The 20415-nt window shown below is 38.1% G+C and overlaps 1 protein-coding gene across 13 annotated transcripts in view; it reads left to right on the top strand.

Annotated features, from left to right (window-relative positions):
• Positions 1-20415, top strand: part of ADGRL2 (adhesion G protein-coupled receptor L2) — a 127971-nt gene that overhangs the window by 54757 nt on the left and 52799 nt on the right. For all 13 annotated transcript variants that reach the window (XM_086617614.1, XM_086617612.1, XM_086617613.1 and 10 more), the window contains exon 2: positions 2475-2688. In XM_086617614.1, coding sequence (XP_086473740.1) covers positions 2475-2688 — 214 coding nt within the window. The remainder of the gene's footprint in view (positions 1-2474; positions 2689-20415) is intronic.

Raw genomic sequence — 20415 nt, 5'->3', positions numbered from 1 at the left:
GATCTCTGTAGCAAACTGCAGAGGTCTTGAATTTGGATTCAGGGTGTTCCCTAGCAGAAGTGGAGGCTGCGCTGCAGGATCACAGAGTCATAGAATCATAGATTTGCTGTTTGAAACCCAAAAGTGGGGCTCTGCATCCATGTGATGGCATGTTTGGGGCTCCCATGGGAGGCAGGAGGGAGGGAGGAGGCGGACGGACTCCCCTGGCCAGGCCGTGGCAGTGCCGCACACTGGGGGAAGCCTGGCTGAGAGCAGGAGATACAGGCACCATTGCTGCCAGCTGGAGGGATGAGCTGTATGTGGACGGCATTAAATTTGACAGGAGTGGTAGGATGTAGGAATGGCAGTTGCTAGCAGCATTATATTTGGTCCCACCGCGGCTGTCGTGACGATAATTAATCAAAGGAGCTGCTGTATGCATGTGTGGTGGGGGCTTCGCACGTACCCCTCTCTGTGCCCATTTCACGCCCTCGCTGAACCGTGAGCAGCTTCTGTCTTCGTTGTATTAATTTGCTGCATGGGAGGAACATGTAGGGGGTTAATGTGATGGGTTCATGTTTTAGCTCTTTCCAGCTCTCAGCTCACGATAGTTCAGCAAGCCTCTAATAATAGTGTTTGCTATTGTGCGTGGTACACGCAGCCAAACTGATGGCCAGGAGTGAATTTGAGATGGAACTGTGATGCCATCTACAGCGATATGGCTTCTTCCCTTATTAACAAATCCTGAAACATCGTGGCATAGTCATGGTACCACCTTCATGTAGGATATGTAATGTAAAGGCAGACCGGGTTGCTGCGCTCTGGTTTTCTTCTTGCCCTTGTGCTGGGGTGAATTCTCGCCCAGCCAAGGATTTTGTCTTCTGAGACCTCATCGGCTCTTCTGCAGTAGAGAGAGGTTAGAGCCAGACCAGCCCCTCGCGTTAGTTTACTACATGAGTCGAAAAAAAGCTGGTGCTAGTGCAAAGTGGAAGGCAGGGAAGTGCAGGTGGAGAAGGGGCAAATGGGAAGATGGGCTCTGGCTGCCAGGGAGCCACATGCTGGCACTGGCGTGGTCGTTATCAACAGCTCTCTTTTGCAGTCCTAACAGATAATCATCTTCATACACCAGTTTTAATCCACATATCATTAATTCAGTAGAAAAAGTGACAGCCTCTGGTTCGTGTGAAAATTTACTATCAAGGGGTTATCTCAAGTTGTTCTTGATCCTTTTAGATCCATGCTTCCTCGCCTCTTCTAACATATCATACTTTTTAAGAAAAGTTTATTTTCTTTGCCTTCAAAACACCATAGAGCTCTGACTTTCCATACTTACTAGCTGTTTCTCTTTGCTGTCACAACTTGTCTCCAGCAGCCTGCATTGAAATATTAATGACCTTGTGCTACTGTATTAGGATAACTTTTTTTAAAAAAAACATCTGTGATTTTGTTGAAAATTTAGAAAGGATTTACTGTTTTAAAGAAACAGATATTTAACATTATCACGTTACACAACTTGTCTTCCAAAAGGCAGTAGTACGTACATTTTGTAAGAACAGAAATATTCTGTTTAATAATACAGTAGCAGCTGTGTACAAGAAAGTGTAGAATACAGCTACAGTTGTTTTTTTGACACTGTATTTTTTGCATAAAGAAATGTCTCTAAAAGAGAAAACATCTCGATGAATATCTGGACTATTGTTTTGTTTCTAAAGCATTTGATACTGCTTCATTACTCTTAGAGAAGTTACCTATTTTTAGGAATTCTCTCATGCAGAAAAACATGTTAAAAATGAGAATTTCCTGAAATGCACATAATTTTTGGGAGAGATTTTATACAGTTCACATCTGCAGTTTTGCCGTACTGATGATTTATGTATTTGTTTAAAATCTTATCTGTCTGTGGTTTAATTTATGTAAAAGGCACAGTAAGGAGCACTGAAGTTCAACTAGGTACAGCATCAGCATGTATATTGAATCTGGTGGCACAGGCATGTCCATGCTGGGGACATAGAATAGCTAAGCAGAAGAAAACGATTTTTCCCAGAGAAAGGAAGATACAAATTAAAAAAGACTAATAAAGTTGGATCTATGGCTTTGGGTTTTTCTGCATTTGGAAATCCTTCCTGCTCTGCTGCTTCCCACTTTCAGACACGGCCAGTCTGACTGTGCCCAAAGAGGGGAGAAAGAAGCAGAGAGAAAAGGAGGGCAACGGGAGCATGCAGTGTAGCCATGCAGACATGTGCCACTGTCTGCCCTGGCAAGGGTTAGAAGAAATTTAGAGGAATTTCTTCTTTTTCTAGATTAAGGACACAGCAGCAGTGGTGTAGGGATGTGACTGTTCCATGAAGGACGCTTCACTTAACATGGTACAGGTCAAACTGTTTAAAGGTGCACTTCCTTCAGCACAGTGATGAGTTAGTGCCTACGTCACAGAAGAATAGTCCAGTGCAGTATATCCTTTAGGCTGAATCCCATTTTTTGTTTCTTTTTTTCAGGTTTCAGCCGAGCAGCACTACCATTTGGTTTGGTGAGGAGGGAGCTCTCCTGCGAAGGCTACTCCATTGACCTCCGGTGTCCGGGAAGCGATGTCATTATGATAGAAAGCGCTAACTATGGACGGACAGATGACAAGATTTGTGATGCTGACCCTTTCCAGATGGAGAACACAGAATGCTTCCTTCCAGACGCTTACAAAATTATGACACAAAGGTAAAAATACATATTTTGAGGGCTAAAGAGGAAAAATGCCTGAATTAATACAGTAAGAGGTATATACTGTAGGAAATGCTGAGTTGTTGTTGCCAGTTTGCTATTGAGGTAGTGTTATTTCTGTCTAGTAATAGTGGAAGGAAATGAAAGCTACCAGCTACAATTAGAGAGAGTTTGGTTTTGTTTTTTTAATTCTATGAGCAAAAGTTAAAAAGCAGGAAAATAACTGCAAGGAGAATGGAATAATTCATTTATTTGGAGATTACCTGTCTCCTTGTCTTTTAGGTGGTCAGACAGCTCTCAAAATGTGTCCAAATGACTGCTGCATTTTTCAGTAGCTTCTACATTCCTTGGCAAAGTTACACATTTCCTATGAATGCAGTAAATCATTGCCATAGTTCCCATCTGTAAAATGCATCCAATGGAAAATGCCAGGATGATTATACGTCATTATACGTGTGTGTAGAGAAGCACATATGCGTATAAGCACAAGTTTCAGTATGTCTTAGTGGTAGTGATTGTCGTTCAGAGAAGCCAGTCAGTCAGAAGAGCCAATAAAGTGTTTTCAGTACAAAAGGTGCATCAGAACTAAGATTCACAGAAATTCCTGTGATACAGGCCACATACGGGCAGCAGTCACCTGGTACTGACAATTGTGGAAACGTCAGCACACATCAGTCACTGGCATTGTTACTGGCAAGCCCAAATAAGTTCAGGATTGGTGGGAAGTTTTCATCTCAGGACATTTTTCCTGGGGTTAGGATTTTGACCAAAAAGTAGACGGGAATAACCTGGGAGCTTTCTGGTGCATGTACACAGATGTGTCAAATAAAACCTGCAAGTTGTCCTGCAATGCTGTGCTCCACTTACTGTGTTCTGTTTGAACGTGGTAGCACTCAGTAACATACAGTCATGTCTTAAAAATAATCTTCCATTTTGATTTCCCAATTCACTCAAGTTGTCATGAATGTGACTCTTAACGATTTTTCATCATTTTCATGTGAATACGTGGATATTCTCTACTTCTGTAGTCAAATACTTGAGCTAGATCTCAGGCTTCAATTTGAAATGCTGGAGGTAAATTGAGGATATCAGGCCTTTTATTCTTGTTCTGTGTTCAACCTATGACTTGTTCTGTGATCAGTAAGGGAAAGGCTCCATTGCTACACTATTAAAAAGGTATATAACTTCTTTAAATCATGTTTGAATTATCTTTTTGTGGTTCTAGTTCGTTGTTGTTAATTAGATCAAGCCAGATTTCCACTGAGACTGCAGCAGCAGTGTCATCATCCTCTAATCTGTCAACTCCCTTTGAAACCACCTTCAATTGCTTTTGTAAATGTAGTACGTCTCTGTAGACATCCTTGTTGTGTAAAATGCATGTTGTGTTTTGATCAAAGTCCTCCTTATGTTCACTGCAAATACGCAGATTAAGGTAGTCAGAGACAAATACAGAGGCACAATCTTGCTTAAAGTGACATCTGACTGTTACTGGAAAGCTGAAATTTCAATCCTCCCCTTTTAATTAATCAACTGTAAATTTGCGATAGCAGAGTATTTTTGAACTTCCCTGATCTTCCACTCTTACCCTTTTTTCAACAGACTAAAATGAAGTTGTGATCACATGTATGACATTGGTTCAGAATATCTATGCTCAGAGAGAGTTTTTCATTTTTGTTCCTCTTTTTTTTTTTTTCTCCCTGAACAAATGGCAAAGATCGTTTGCCACTTTACTTTCTATTTTTGCCTGGCATTTATAATAATTCAGAGGTTTGCTTTTGTATTTTTCTTTCTCAGATCCTGACTTGTAAGTACAAAAGCTGTCTCTTTTGCTTTTAATCTTTTCTCAAAATTGCTTAATTTGTGCTATGTTGCAAGCATAGAAGAATGTTTCAAATTTCTTACAAAATATTAAAAGTTCTTGTATAGATCTCATTTATTTATAATTGCATTGGTGATCACAGTTTTTTGTTGTCTAAGCCAAACTGTTGTTTAGTACTCAGTGCATGTCTTTGATGTCATATCTAGAAGTATCACATCAGCTGTATTTTGATGGCAGCAATTGCATAGGAAAATCTCACCTGAAGGACTATCAAATTCGTTGGTTTTATTTTTTTAAAACTGACAAGGAAAACTCAATCTGTTACTCCACTTGATCACAGGAAAAACTTTTCTTACATACCGTTAGAAATAAGCAGCAATAGTTTCTACATTGCTACTTAAAATCTGACAGTGTTTACTTTTAAGGACTAATGACATGTTTTTATCAATTCAGCCATCAGTGTTTTTACCACTGTGTTTGACCACTCAATTCAGTTTAGACCTGCAGTTAAATATAGTTCCACGGCAATTATTAAATGCTTATCATTCATTTGCAACGTTACTCCACAGCTTTTGCGCAGCAACTACGTTCACTGCAGTTACAACGTGAAAAAACACTAGCATGATGAGATCAATATTGTGAAATCTGAAGATGGAAAAATAAGATCATAGAATCATAGAATCATAGAATCATAGAATGGTTAGGGCTGGAAGGGACCTTCAAAGGTCATCTAGTCCAGCCCCCCTGCAAGGAACAGGGATATCTCCAACTAGATCAGGTTGCTCAGGGCCTCGTCCAACCTGGCCTTGAACATCTCCAGGCATGGAGCATCCACCACCTCTCTGGGTAACCTGTTCCAGTGTTCTACAACTCTCATGGTAAAAAATTTTTTCCTAATATCCAATCTGAATCTACCTCCCTCTATTTTAAAACCATTACCCCTTGTCCTATCACAACTGGCCCTCCTGAATAGCCTCTCCCCATCTTTCCTGTAGGCCCCCTTGAGGTACTGGAAGACCGCTATAAGGTCACCCCGGAGCCTTCTCTTCTCCAGAGGCTTCCAGATGAGGTTTCCAGTTTAACACCCAGCCATGTAATCATATGCCCTGCTCCCCTTCGAGAGAATTTGAGATACCAGCACACAAACTTTGCCAGCGTCCACTGACGCATCAGCTCCTCCTTCTCAGAACAAGCTACTACTTCATCTTTTCTCCTTCCTTTTTCTTTCTTTTCTGCAGTTCTCAAAAGATTTTTAACTTAATGCTTTCCTAGGAATCCTGACTAGAACACTAATGACTTCATTGCTTTGCTTTTACCTTAAAGTAGTTATTAAATTTTTAGTCCTTGATTGAAATTACATCCCAATTATTCTAGAATAAAGTCTTTCAGATGTATTTAGATTTCGTGTAAACTTCAGACTGGTACGGTTAAAATTAAAGCTTTGAAGAAATCAACTAGACCTCTCCCCTTTCACACTTCTCTGATAATTAACCTCAGTGTTTGCATGCAGTCAAGTTTGAGAGATCCTACCACATGCTGCAGTTAAGCGTATAAAAAAAGCTTATTTCTGGAATATTTGGTGAGGGAGTAGTGTGAGTGAGAGGCAGAGGACCGACCTTTTGGGCAGTTAGATCTTAAAATAGTCAGACTCCTTGGTGCTCCACTGTCCTTTAGCAGGGACAAATCTCCTCTATTCCTTCTTTGTTTAAAAAGAAATTAAATGAACAGGGATGCAGAAGATGGAAAGCAGGCTGAGGAAATTGCTCTGGTTGCTTGCTCATGAAGTGTGTTTGTGTGGCTGTAGCCAGAAACTGTCACGAGACTTTGAAGTTCATAAGGCTAACTGGTACTGCAGAGATTTGAAAATTAACACAATGAAATTTACTTATGACCTAGTCTTAACTCCACTTCCATTGTAAGCCATTTGCAGGTGGATTGTGTGAGTTATATTCAAACCGCCTTTGCGTTTGTGGGGACTTTGTGCCTCCAGTGTCAACTTCAAAGCCCAGCTCTGCAAGCTGCAACTGCAGGTGGATGGACCATAGGTTTTTGTTGGGACAGGCAGTAGGGGTTACATAGATACTACATAGTGTTTGGATTTCTCTTTTATTAGCTTAAAATAACCACAGGTATTTAAAAGTACTTGTAAATATATACTTAAAATACATTTCAAAGGCAAAGGTGTATTGTGTATGTAATTTTATAGTTGAACAATAAGATGCTAAGATGTGTTTTTGCATGCTGGGACTTTTATCTTCTGAATTAAAAGTAGGCTTTTTTACGTAGGAATCATTTTTCCTAGTCCTGAACTTTTTGTTCAGGAAAAGTTCCTGATTATTTTAAAGATTAGACCTCATAATTACCTTTGTGATTCCAGTCCAGTGCGATTAGATATTTTTTGCCTGTGGATTTAAATAAATACTTAAGTAGTGTGGCAGATAATAATTTTGAATAATATAATTTTAAATCTCGAGAAATCAATATTAGAAAAAGTCAGTTCCAATCTATACACCTTATTTTTTGAATAAGTTACAGCTATTGATGAGGCTTACAGAAAATTAACTTCTTACGCTTAAAGTACAGCCTATTAACTGTGAATCTATGGAATCATTTACTTAGATGCAAAATTCAAGCATTTAATGTTGACTGCCAAATTAATATTAACATGAGAAAGAAAACAGTTTCCCTCCTAATAAAGGCTAAAATACCTTGATTTTTAAATAGAAGCTTCTGACCTGTGTTCTGATACTGAGAGCATCGTTGTGATCATTAAAAAGAGGAAAAATTGAAAATGTTTGAAACTACAGACTTTGCAGACCACACATACATCCATATTAAAAAATATAATCTCACAGTTGGTATATTCAGTTTATTTTTGATCTGCAACTGAGAGGAGGTTACATCAATCCTACACTAAAATGGCCTTGAAATTATATTTTCATCTACAGTTTATACTATAATTGTAACTTTATGTGATCTTTAAATCTTTATGAAACATCTAATCGGTATCGTTTTACTTTTTAAATATGCATGAACAAAGCAAACCTCATTATAATACGTAGGCGTAAATGTAAAAACACGTTAGGTACACTAGATGAACTTAGGGAATGTAGTTTTTTCAAATACTCTTCCGTTTTAAAACCTTGCTGTAGAAAAGTAAAAGGATTAAAAGAGGAATAAATCCTCTTCAGCAGTGAATGTTTTTTCTGTTGCTTGTATGCTGTCCTATCTATAGCACATGCAACACGTGTACCTTCAATTACCGTGTCCATCATGACCGGTGAAGAGTTCATGCTTGGGGTTTTGTTACCGTGAACTTTTCTCTCACGGTAATACTCTTAACCTGTTGCGTCCATCATCTCTCTGCAAAACAGCTGTGCTTCAGCAGAGGGTCTTCAAAATGTGAGTGAAGTGCCTCCTGTCCCGCAGAGTGATCAAGGGAGGGCCGAGGGAAATAGCATATCCGTTCCTTCTCCTGAGACACTATTTTTTTCTTAATCCTTCCCAACGGGGAAGTGGGAGAATGGAGCCGTTAATTCTTTTCCACCTATTCACACATCCAACAAATATGTCATTTTGAAAAATCCTGTATACGAATGAGCGTGAGACATTTTTGAAAGAAAATGAGTTCTCCTCTGAAGAAGACACGTCTCTCAGGCCCTGCGTCTTGTCCCTGCTTGGCAGGTCTGCAGAGGAAACATAGTCATACCCTATTAGTGTCCTTTCAAGTGAAAACGAGTTCGGTCTGTTCCACAATGTGAGCGAATAAAGAAAATCTTCCACTGGACTCCAGGCCTGGATGGATAGTGGGTAAATCTCCCGTAAGTGATTCATCTCGCTCACGGGAGCGAGGAGCGAGCCTGGAGCGGGGCGCGCTCGCTGGGCGCGGGCAGAGCCGCTGCGGTGGGCGCGGCGCTGGGTCCGGCCCCGCCGGGCTGCCCGCGGAGCGCTGCAGTGCCTCGGAAAGAGCTTCCTCGTAGAGGGCCCGCGGCTGGTTCTGTGTTTGAGCTGTAGCACGCTTCGGATTCGCATTTCTGGATGTGCCTCGAGACAGATGTCACGGGCGGGGTTTCATCCTCTGCCGCTCACAAGTGAGGGCGGCCGCGGTAACGGCGCGCTGTGCTGCGGGGTCCGCCGGGCTCAGACAGGGGCTTTGCTGACCCCTGCTGCTGTCCCGGCTGTGTCCTGCGCCTCTCCTGCAGCTTCGGCGAAGGTGTTTCGGAGTGGAAAGTGGCTCAGAATGAGATGCGCCTTGCCTTTTTCTGCTTTGTGGTCGTTAAGGGCTTGCGTGCCTGTCCTTGTCGTGTCAGAGAAACGCCGTGCTGGTGACAGGGTAGCACAGGCTGGTGGGGATAAGGGACGTTCTCGGAATTTGTGTGCATCGGATTTGCTGTGGTGCTGACGCCGATGTCGTGTACCGGGTCCTTCTTTTGCTTCGGCATGCCAGCAGATTCTGTTTCAGCTTGCTGACAACTGCTTCCCAAAACATTTACCATACAAGAGTATCAACATTAGATATATTTTTTAAGCATCCTTTGAAAAGGAAGGCTTCTAGTCGTCTGAAACAGACGTAGGTCTGAGTATGGCACTCACCCCCGTGAGTATTTTGATGTAGCAGAAGCTTAAAATGCTCTTTATTTTTAAACTAAGCTTTTCACAACACCGGGCCATGGCCTGGTTGATTTTTTTGGTTTGTTTTATTTTTTGTTTTATTTTCTATGTGTTAGTCACAAGACTTAGTTGTGACTCAAATGTAAAGAAAAAAGCAGAAATACGTGTAGCCTGTTTTCATGAACTAGGCATAATCACAGAGACTATTCATGAGGCATATCATAGTCCTTGGCTTTATTACAGAAAAAAAAACAGAAATATCCATGACTAAGAAGAACCTTATCTGGCATTGTGCAGTTTCACTATTATTAGCTCTTAATATGAAAGTATTATGTCTAGTTTCCTCATTAAAAATAACAGGTTTAATTAATGAGGTTGTTCCATCTTGGCATTACTTCGTAAATTAAGTACAAATCCTCATATTAGGAGGTTCTGAGCAGCCAGGTAAGGTGGAGTAACTGTCACTTGATCATCTTTCTGCAGTGTGTTCTACTATTATTTTCTGCAGAAGAAATTGTATTACACGTGTGCAAGCACATAACACACACACGTGTGTTGCTGTAGTCACAGCATTGGACAAGCTACAAAGGAAACAACAAAAGGATCACTGATACCAACTAATGACATTTAAAATTTAGATTTCGTTTACTTCAAAAAGGATTGGATTCATTATTTTACCAGGGTGTAGCTTGATATTTTATTTAGTGTTTTCATATCTTCTATCTAAGTTGTTTTCTTTCCTTTATTATTGGCAAAAACACCATCAAATTCTTCATAAGTCAGTGTATATCTTATCTAGTGGGATAATATATGCATATTCATCATCTTTCCTTGCTATTCGTAGGTGAAAATAAATATAAATAACTATACATACATATACATGAATTTTGAAGTATTATATGCTGTTTCTTGTATATTTGACCGTCATATAAAATACATGCTTCAGCCTGTTATTTTCTTGGTGTTTTTTTTTATTTTGTTTCGTTTTTTTTCTGATTTCTGAAAAGGGCTCTACTAAGTGTGCATACTGTTTAGCCTACAGTTAATCATGCACTATATGTTTTAAGTATGTAATTACGTCTCTTGGTAATTTACTGGTTTTAAGAACTTGACTGAGACAACATCGCTTAACCTTCAACACCTTTCTGTTAAATTTTGTGTTCTCTTGGGTGAATTTGCATGAATTTTGTATAGTTTTTGAATTTTTAGTCTAGCCAAGATAAGTTCCTAGTTCTTTTGCACTCTAAACTTTAGTATTAAAAAATTCTGATTTACGTATATATTGCTGTGCCAAATTTAGTTCGTATAGAATAATACCATAATAATTGAAGCCTATTAATTCCTCCCACCCCGATACATCCTCTGTAATACTTAGCCAAAAAAGCTACGTTATCTGATAAGTTGATTTAGGACTTTATACATGTGTTCATATAGCCATTTATCTCAACCCTTGCTGAGGAGACCTTTATTAAGCTGTGATGACTGCTGAATATGAAATGTAACCAAGATTATTTTTTTATTCAAATATAATTTAAATATTCATCAAAGAGGAGTTATGCTTGAAACTGACAGAGACTATTAACATCAAAAAATATAATTAACTGCACTGGGTATCATGAAGCAGAGTTAGCCAAATAGCCGAGAGGTCTAATTGCTCTAGAGTCTGAGAAGCAATAGTTTTATTTTATACGGTTGCTGTGGAATTAATAGCGATGTGGTTTCCTATGCGAGGCAATTAAAAGCTGCCTGTTAAGGTTCATTGCACTATAGGAAATCCGTTGAATATCACTTAGTAAACAGAACTGACATGGAAAAGGTACATGAAGATGGGCAGAGCAGGGTATAGATCATAAATTAGGACAGATTAATATGAATTAAATATATGTAAGTAAATTAGGAGTACTTTTTAGTATTATGAAGTCGGCAGTAGCGATGAAAGTGAAAAGTTTTCATTAGTAACACAAAGGAAATAGAATTTAAAAGACTATTACAGTGAAGCTGTTTAATTCAGAGGAAAGGAATAGAAGAGTAACGGGTTTAAAAATTAAAAAGTAGCTACAGAGTACTATAGAAATGAGGAGATGTAATATTCTGGAAATTTCCTTCTGCCACAGAATAATCTCCTACTTACAATAAAAAGAACCTTCTGACCTTTGTGGCTCAATTAAGCTTTTTAGTTGAATTCAACAAGAAAAAACTTCTTTATTGCATCCCATAGATTCTGCCTGTGCCCAGGATATACAGTCTAAAAAGAGGTGGCCATATTCATGGCATTTTGACATTAATGAGGTTGCTGAAATGGAAAAGTTTAAGGATCAAAGATACAAGCAATAACAGTATTTTACAGCATTTATTTTTTTCTCTCTAATAATAAAATTGCAATCTAATTGCTTAATAAATGTGCCATGATTACTGAAAGACATAGATAATTTCCCTCTTTGCATTTCTCGTCTTTGATTTTATTTTCTACATATTGCAGAACAATAATTAGCAAAAATGCTATGGCCACAAATGAAAGAGGTCTTTATTTTTTTTCTTTCTTATAATAACTGTGAATGAAAGGAGTTTGCGTGTATGTTTTTTAATTTAGTATGATAGTCAACTTCTATGTTTTTTAAGCAATCTTAAAAGATAGTGTTGTGCAGATAAAATAATATTAACCAAGGAATTCAACTAGAATTCCTGTTTCATATAAAGATTGCCTGCCTGTTTCATACATTATTTAGCATGCTTACCCTGTTTATATCAGTGACATAAGAGTGCGTGCTACTTTCTCAGAAGAGTACCGTCTTTGCCGCTTCACAGCACAGTGCCTTGTACTCCCAGGCTTGCACATGGTGTTAGCAGATATTTAAAGCACTTCAGCCTAACATTTTATAGGTCATGATGAACTGAGCCTATAAAAGAAGTTACTGCAATGAAGTTAATGCAGTCTTAAGAGTGTCACATAGACTGAATACTCACTATTCAGTATGTTTTTAGCCTGCTGTAGACACATCAATGGGGAGGAAAGGTTCTTATCATGTACAATTTTTCCATGTCAAACCTGCTTTATAATACACTTGCAAAGCAGAATCTTTACTACAAATTTACTATTGAAAGCCATATTTTTTTTCAGGTTTTCACTATGACACAGTATGTATTGGAACCTTTGAATTTCAATTTCTCCTACCTCATGCCTCCCCCCACCCCATACAGAATCAAAACAGAGAAGAAATTAGGTAGCAGGCTAATTTCATTGAGCAAGCTGCCCTGATCAGCCATGCAGTTCTAACACCTTAGAGGAAGAAGTCTTAACTTCTTCTTAATGACACTGAGCTGTATAGCGTTTCGTCTGGCAAGATACGTATTTTGCCATTGTATGCACAAAGGCATCTGTATTCCTTCCTTAGTAGTAATCTGTGCTCTTTAACCTTACTGTTTGTTGCTTCTCAGATACCTGGCTTCTTGTGATACATATCTGTACGATGAAGGAGCAGCAGAAATGAAATGCATTTAATACACGCGTTTTTCCATCATGGTAAAATTGTTGTTTTACCATAACTGAGAGTTTGTGCTCCTTTTCCTCTGTCTATTTAATACATTAATTTAGGCTGACTTGTAAGTGTAACAATAATGTGACAGTTCTGAACCCATAACCTTTCCCTGTTTACTGAATTTCTTAACAGCATTGAACACTACAGTAATATTACGCTCCTGAAGCTGTAGGTGTTTTTCCATCTAGGATGTAGTAGCACTGATATTGTCTTCAGTATATTATTCTAGTGCCAGCATCACTGGTGGATATGAAAAACATAATTTACTTTGTATACTTAGCTTTCTTAGATAATTTTGCTGCCTTTGTGCCAGAGATACAGCAAAAGAACACCTCCTGGAGTCACATTTAAAACAGGAGCACTTTGGGTAATGTACTGTAGACAGAACACATATGAGTTAGTGCTCAGTTATCATGAATGCCATCAGCAATGCCTTGTTGCTTTCTTATCAGTCACTTCCTGCTGTCAGCCCAGTGCTTATTTCAATAGAAAAGGGTTTGCATCAAACGTAATACAGTATTATGTATGGCTAACATGGGGTTTTTAATTGTGCAGGCGCATGAGACTCCTTCAGTGGTAGACAGTTTGATAAAAGGATTAGATGATGAGTATTTTTGACACAATTAAAGATTATCTGTGCATTGACAGAGTCAAGCCAGAGAATTTTCTGTTGTGTTATTTACAGAGGTGAATCTGCTTGACTTGCGTAAAAACCAACCACAGAATATGCAGGATTTTTGCAGATGTAAAAAGAAGCAAATGCAGGCAGCACCCTAAACTTTGCTGGGCTTGAAACTGGAAGTTCCAGGAATCAGAGTGTGCACAGCTCAAATGAGTAACTTAATACCTTAGCTTCAAGTTGCAAAGAAGAAAGTGGGATTGTGCTTTCCAAGTTAGAGCAGAAGGATACTCTTGCAGAGGAAGTCCAATACCTGGAAGCCCTACAAGCGTTCCAGATGATAATTAGATCCAGACATCACTGTGGGTAATGAATAACAGTGCTTTTGTGACAGACATTCCTCTCAGAAGAAAAGAAAGTACTTGTAATAAGGACTCTCAGACACGTTTTAATAGGAAATGACACCACTGTTACAGAGTTGATTAAAGATCTGCTAAGGGACAGCACTTCTGGAAAAAAATCAGCAGATGAAATAAGAAAAGTTGTAATTTTATTATTAGTTATCGGTTAAATATATATAACTTTAGAGCCCTGAAAATCTGCCTTAAGATGATGAGAAAAAGGACCATACCATCTTGCTAGCAGATTGTGCTTTTATAAATCTCGTAAAATAACCACGTTGTCTTTTGGCCTCTTGCTCAGCATTTTGCTTCAAGTTCTGTTGAGCTGTAGAAATGAGTCACTCTGTGGCCCTGTGGAATTGGTAGATATGCAGTGGTGGGCACATGGCCTCTGTTGATGAAAATTATAACCCAAAAAGGGGATATTCCCTGAGGCAAGTTTACAAAAAACAATTTATTCTTTTTCACCCTGTAAAACTCATCTTACATGCAGGATCTCTTGCATTATTACAAACTGTAATCCTCTGAGTGGGTAATTAACGGACCAGAAAAGCCGTTTGTGGAAAGAAAGAGCCATAAGGGTGAAAAATATTTCTCCGCTGAATGATCTTTAAGGAGTAAATAATTACAAGAGTGAGAGGTTTGGGATGACCAATCTAAATCTGAACATAATTAGGATGAACACAGTTTGAAAATCGAAGCAGTTGGCATGTGCAACAATTCGCATATCAGAAGACTAATTAAATATTTAAAAGCCCCAAACCCCTCGCTATTCACAGAAAAATAACCTGCCACAAAAGGGTCTGTAACTTTTCAGATAATTAGGAAGGGTTACAGGGGGAAAAAATCACGGATTGGCTCCAAGGTTCTGCAAGGTCACGTCTTATTATGGTGTATCTTTTATATGGTCCGATAACAAGTTTCTTGCTAATTTAATCTAAGTAGGGCATCCCATAGCGATTTCCCATTTCCCTTGTTAAAATGTGATCGTTTTTCTATATGCAAACTGCAATAGGTGAACATTTTTATAAATAATTGCTCCTAATTGATATAGACTATAATATTTTTAATTATTCAAGGAGAACGCATGTGTTAAAGTTCTTTTAGGGTTGCCCCCACCACACCCCCCATTTGAAATCGTCCTCGTCCTGTCAATTGTAGAGGGAAACCAAAGGACCTTGTGAAATCACGTTGCCTTAGCAGCCAATTCTGTAAATTAGTAAGTTTTACCTTCCTGTTAGAGCTAAGATGCATTTATGCTGAATACGCATTTTTGCAAACGGAAGAGCCGTGTTAAGCTCAGGAGACTCGTAGTGAGTCAAGTGGAATTTGCCTTGAACTGACCTGGAGGTCCAGTCGAAGCATGAATGATAAACGTGTACTGAGGCTTCTGCATTTCAGAAGTTGCATGAACAAATCACACCTGTCATTTGAAATACCTTATTTTAGTAATTAAAGTGAGTGATTTTTAAAATTTATTTAAGATCTGTGTAAATTAATGTGAAGGATAAAGCTACATGTTTTCAATATTGTAATTCTTCAAGTTACTCATTTAATAATGACTCAGAGGCTGTCTTAAGTTACATAACTTCTAACTACATTATGAATACGCTGAATGCCAAGCCATGGATAAAAAAGATTGACAGTGCTGCAAAAAAGAGTTTTAAAGGGATTTTACTCTTATCCTATGCTCTCTACCTGGGAGTCCCTTCTCCTGCAAGTCTGTTCCAGTGTTATGCCTAAAGATCAGACACTGTGCTTCAGGATTTTCACTTGGGTTTTCTATACGCTCTGCTCCAGCACTGTGCCTCAGAAATAAACCCTGCTTCGTAAAGCTCTGATATGATTACCCAACCCTCTGTTTCTCCCCTGAAACCTGCTCAACCCACGAGACATGATGCTGCACTCACGCTCACTCAGTGTGAATAATCTGTGTAAATTGCTCAGATATTACAATGCTGCACTACTAAAGTTTTCATTAGTAAATAAGCATAGCTGCAGGCTATTTATTTTGTCTAAATGGTGAAACATTTAATTGGATCTTTTGAACTGATTACTTTTCAGCAGTGTGGATCTGCTTGGCTTAGTTGGTGTACTCAGATGTACAACTGCCTGTAATCCCACACACATAAATAATATGAAAAGATTATGAATATGACCTTATTTCCATTTCTTCTTCCTCAGGTGGTATTGCATTAGAAACATTTTTTTCTGAAAAGCAGCTCTCTTCTGCTCCATACTGTTAAAAAGCGTGGGTTTGGCTTGTACCTACACAAGCCTCACCAGGAGATTGTGCCGTTGACTTTGAGCACCTCATTGCATCTTTTGATGCCTAGTTTTCCTATCCTTGCTTTACAGTCAGCTCCTCACAAGCTCTGGTAGTTCTAGTAGGCCTTTCACATACGAGGTAGAAAGTAGTGGGGATAGAAGATTGGGATTATAAAAGCACTTACAAAATTACTGAGACAAGGCAGAAGTTACGTATTCCACTGGAATCTACATTACGTTTTTCCTTTTTCTTTTTTTTCCCCCTTCCCTGTTTTATGTGATGTTTCAGTTTTACATTAATAATAACAACCCCATAAAATAATAGCACTTACACCAATAAGCAAAGTACGGGAACAAGAATGAATTGTAACAAGAAAAAAATACCTCTGATAGCTTAGATGTGAGCTTTTAAACAGTGACTGCTTTGAGTTTAGAGAACCTGAATACTAGAAGGCAAATGGGTCATAACTAAATGTATTAAAATTGTAAGATGAGGTTGAAAGCAAGAAATACTCTGTTAAATTACTTTGCCATACAAGTCTGATATACATTCATTGATAGTGAGTCAAACTGGGTAATCCTAAGAAAGGGCCTGTGGGAGTTACATATTTTCTGTAGTGTTTTGTTGTCTATTTGGAGTTTTCGTCCTTAATAGGTACCCTTAGACTCCCACAAGATTGCACTGTATAAAGAAAACACAATTAAATCTTACTGCGTATTTATCGAGCAAACAGAAAAAATGCTATAGTGCACCTTCTTCTACAATATTAATTATACACTATTTAGCTTCCTTATGTCATGTTTCCTCAGTAATTAGGAAGATTCAACAAATTATCAATATTATATTTAAAAAGAAAATAGCAACAATTTTCTCCAATTTTTTCCCCTAAAATATTTTTCATCTGAAGTCACCAGGTTTATTGCTGTAGTGGTCATGTTGCCAAATGCATAAAAAATCCCAAGGCTGGATTGTGAATTTTCAAACCAATTTTTAGCGTTCCTTGCTGCTGTAGTGGTCACAGGAGGATCTCTGATATCTAGACACGATTCCAGTGGCCAAATTCTGCTTTCATACATGCTCATGCATCTCCCGTTTTTTTTCTTGGATTATCAAAACTACAACCATAGCACATTACATCTGTTTTCCCTTTGAGGTAGGTAAAATTGGTGCTTCCCTCCCCCCTCCCCCCGCCCCTGATCATTTCCTCATATTATTTTTAGGGATTCTAACTTGAAAATAATTTTTAGAAAATCTTATACATGAGTAAGCGAAATTGCCAGTGTGGCATCCTGGGTTTTTTAAAAGCCAGTTGCAGGATTATGTCTATCTTCGAGGAAGCGTGGCTCTGTAGGGATGTGTGCGCTCGCTCTTCCTGCGTGGGTAGGGTTGTGCTGCTGCTGCTGCGGTTCCTGGAGCCCTAAGGATATTGCAATGATGGCTGGCCAATGCTGCTCCAAATCAGGCCTTATAGCGAGGCTGGGTTTTTTTAGCAGGTCTTTTTTTCAGGCTTTGGTTAGGTTCAATTTGCTAACTCATTAGGTTTCAATATGTAATAATGCATTTCTTGTGAGGTGAATTTGAAACTCAAAATTTAAATGCATTCCTTTAAATAATTTTATCTACTGTGGTATGTGTTTGCATATGTATGTATCTATACACCTCTCAAATAAAATCTCCATTCTTTGGCTATTTTATATGTAAGTTTAGTACATACTTTCTAAGATCAAATTAATAAAATGTAGATTTAAGTAATATTTGACATCTTCATACATATGCAACTTTGACAACAGGAGTAGAGGTCTAGAGAATATGCATACAAAAGAAGAAGCACATCTCACGTGACAGTTGTAGACCATTAGGAATACATATGTAAAGACAGCCATTTACTCTGGGTAAAGATGTTCAGGAATTTTTCAATTTAAAGTATGCTATTGTTAAAAGTCAATACACGAAATGCAGTCATTCCACATTCCCATCTCTTTTTACTCAGACTGCAGCTCACCCAGGGTGAATAAGGAACAAGAAGACCATATGGAGTATGTGGTGCTACAACTCAGAGTTTACGTGCTTCAAGTGGTGTTTAAGCAGGTTGCTGCAGGCGATATGCAGGAACATGTCATCATGCTTGCTTTTAAGTATTTAATCAATATGCTGAAAGAGAAATATTGTCAGATCTGACTTAAAAGTTTCAAAACATACCAAGGTAGATTTTTTTTTTACTGTATTGACAATTTTATTAAAAAATTAATCTTATTTATTAAATGTGGCTTTGTATCTTATTTTTCTTTTTAAAATTAAGTACACGTGACTGTTTTCTGTGTTGGCCTGTTTTACCTTACTTAATGAAACACTGCATTCACAGAAATCCAGCATTAGAAATACCCAAAATTATTTTGTTAGCCCATTTCTGGCTTGACATTAGCCCATATTCTTTTCAAAATTACATGATGTTTCTTTTATGTTACTGTCTTTGTAAAAGTTAAGTATGCAAACAAAAGCATTTGAAGCATAAATTGCACTGTAGACATACTTCTTACATACCTTAATTTTGCAAACTGCAAGAAGCACTTAGAAAGGAACTGTATGTATCTTTATGTGACTTACCCATAAAGATGACCTCTTCCCTCAGTCAATCGATTTCATCCAGGTAATCCTAATGTCTTTCCAGAATCTGCTTCTCAGATTTCATTTTTTCACTTTCTGGTCCAGTCATGATACACTGTGTTTTTCATTTTAATGCCGGAGTATTTGTTCAAGTCCATAGATTTTGCATTTTTAATCTTCCTTAGAACAGTGGTGAATAATGGCCCTTGGCAGGAGATAATGAAATTTTCTTAATTTATATTTTCAAGCAGAAGCTTCAATTGAAAATGGCATCCTATGGCCTGGAGACATAGCTCTAGTGCAAGTTTCAGGGGAGCTTTAATAATAATGCTATGCCAGCGGTGACGAAGAATGATAGGACAGTGAAGAAGTAATTTAAGAAAGAAAAGAGAATGTACCAAAGCTTTATTGTAGCATATCTAATGATCTGCTGAAGATTCCCAGTAGCTTTTGGAGCATGACAGGAGAAACTAATGTTATCTTGCCAAAACAGAAGCCCCTGCGTAATCAGCAGAACAAGATTATTGATTAAAACACCTCACACAATAGATTGCACATGGAATCTCATCTGCATATGTGGCACATGGAAAAGTGCAATAATGAGCATAAGATAATAAAAAAAGAGCAAAAGTGATTTGTTGGGAATTGTACAAGTCAAGATTAGAGTTGAAATGCAAACATATTATCATGGAAAGTATAGCTGTCCTTAAGCCTGAGCACAGAAGAGGATGGATGCAGCAGGGACATGGCTACATCGTGAGCAGAAGATACTTGCTAACAGTCCTGGTGGAGCTGCTTTACTTTCCCTTTTTTTCTGTATTCATCTGAAATGTGAAAGGGCCATTCCTCATTTGCACTGTCTTCTTCCTGAGGTGAAAGGAGTTCAGACATTGTACTGTAACTGTTAATTAAACACTCCATTTGATTTTTAGATTACTTTAAGTGATGCATCTGCATTATGAAAATTTAACCTTTCTTCATTCATACTAAAATACTGAAGAAACGAGTGTTAGAGTACACAATTACTCCTTGCATTCATGAGAATAATGATACTTCCTACATTTCCCCTTGCAAAATTCTTTCTGCCACTAGCACAGGAACCTGAATTATTCCTTCCGTGCTACAGTTAGTCTTTTCCTAACTAGGATTTAAAATTTAATCCATATATTACCTTTCCTAAGTCAACTGTTACTGAGTTTGTGTAGAGTCCTTTGCCGATCTGCTTTATTTCCTTGTAAATGACAAAGTCATTGTGTCATAAATCTTTGTCAATATTGTGAATGCCTTAAGTGTGAAGGCATTTCTCGGTGTGAGATCATACGAATTTTAAATTTGTACATAAAAGCATGAGAATTTGCGTATTTTAACATAAGCTAGGGAAGTATGCAGTTACACATTTTACAGAACACTTAAATGGTACTTGAAACCTGTGGAAAACTTAAAACGCTAGGTTACAGACACAAACACTAAAGTATTTGTGATTTGACTCCTTAAATTTGCAGGAATTAGAGCTGATTTGTATTGTGCCTTCAGTTGGAACAATTCTAAAAGAGATTGGATAGATGGACCAAACTAACAGTATATCATGTAGAAAAAAATAACATTGGTTAAAATTAATGAGAGACTTCAAGATATTTGCCAATTAAGATTTTCAAGGTGAGGATTTTTTTTTCCCTGATGGTATCTAGGCCAATTTTGCAAATCGCCAGAAACGTTATTTCCACTATAGTCTTGTTTTGGAGAATCCCATGGAGTGGCAGCACTCAGAAGGGGCTTGCCCATACAAAAAGTAATGAAAATGGGTCACAGGATTGAGTTGAAGGCTGTAACAGTGTAATATGCTCTTCTTTGAGCATTGTGTTTCT

The sequence above is a fragment of the Tauraco erythrolophus genome, chromosome 10 (genome assembly GCF_009769465.1).
Source record: "Tauraco erythrolophus isolate bTauEry1 chromosome 10, bTauEry1.pri, whole genome shotgun sequence".
Taxonomy (NCBI): domain Eukaryota; kingdom Metazoa; phylum Chordata; class Aves; order Musophagiformes; family Musophagidae; genus Tauraco; species Tauraco erythrolophus.
This window is presented reverse-complemented; position numbering and strand designations above follow the sequence as displayed.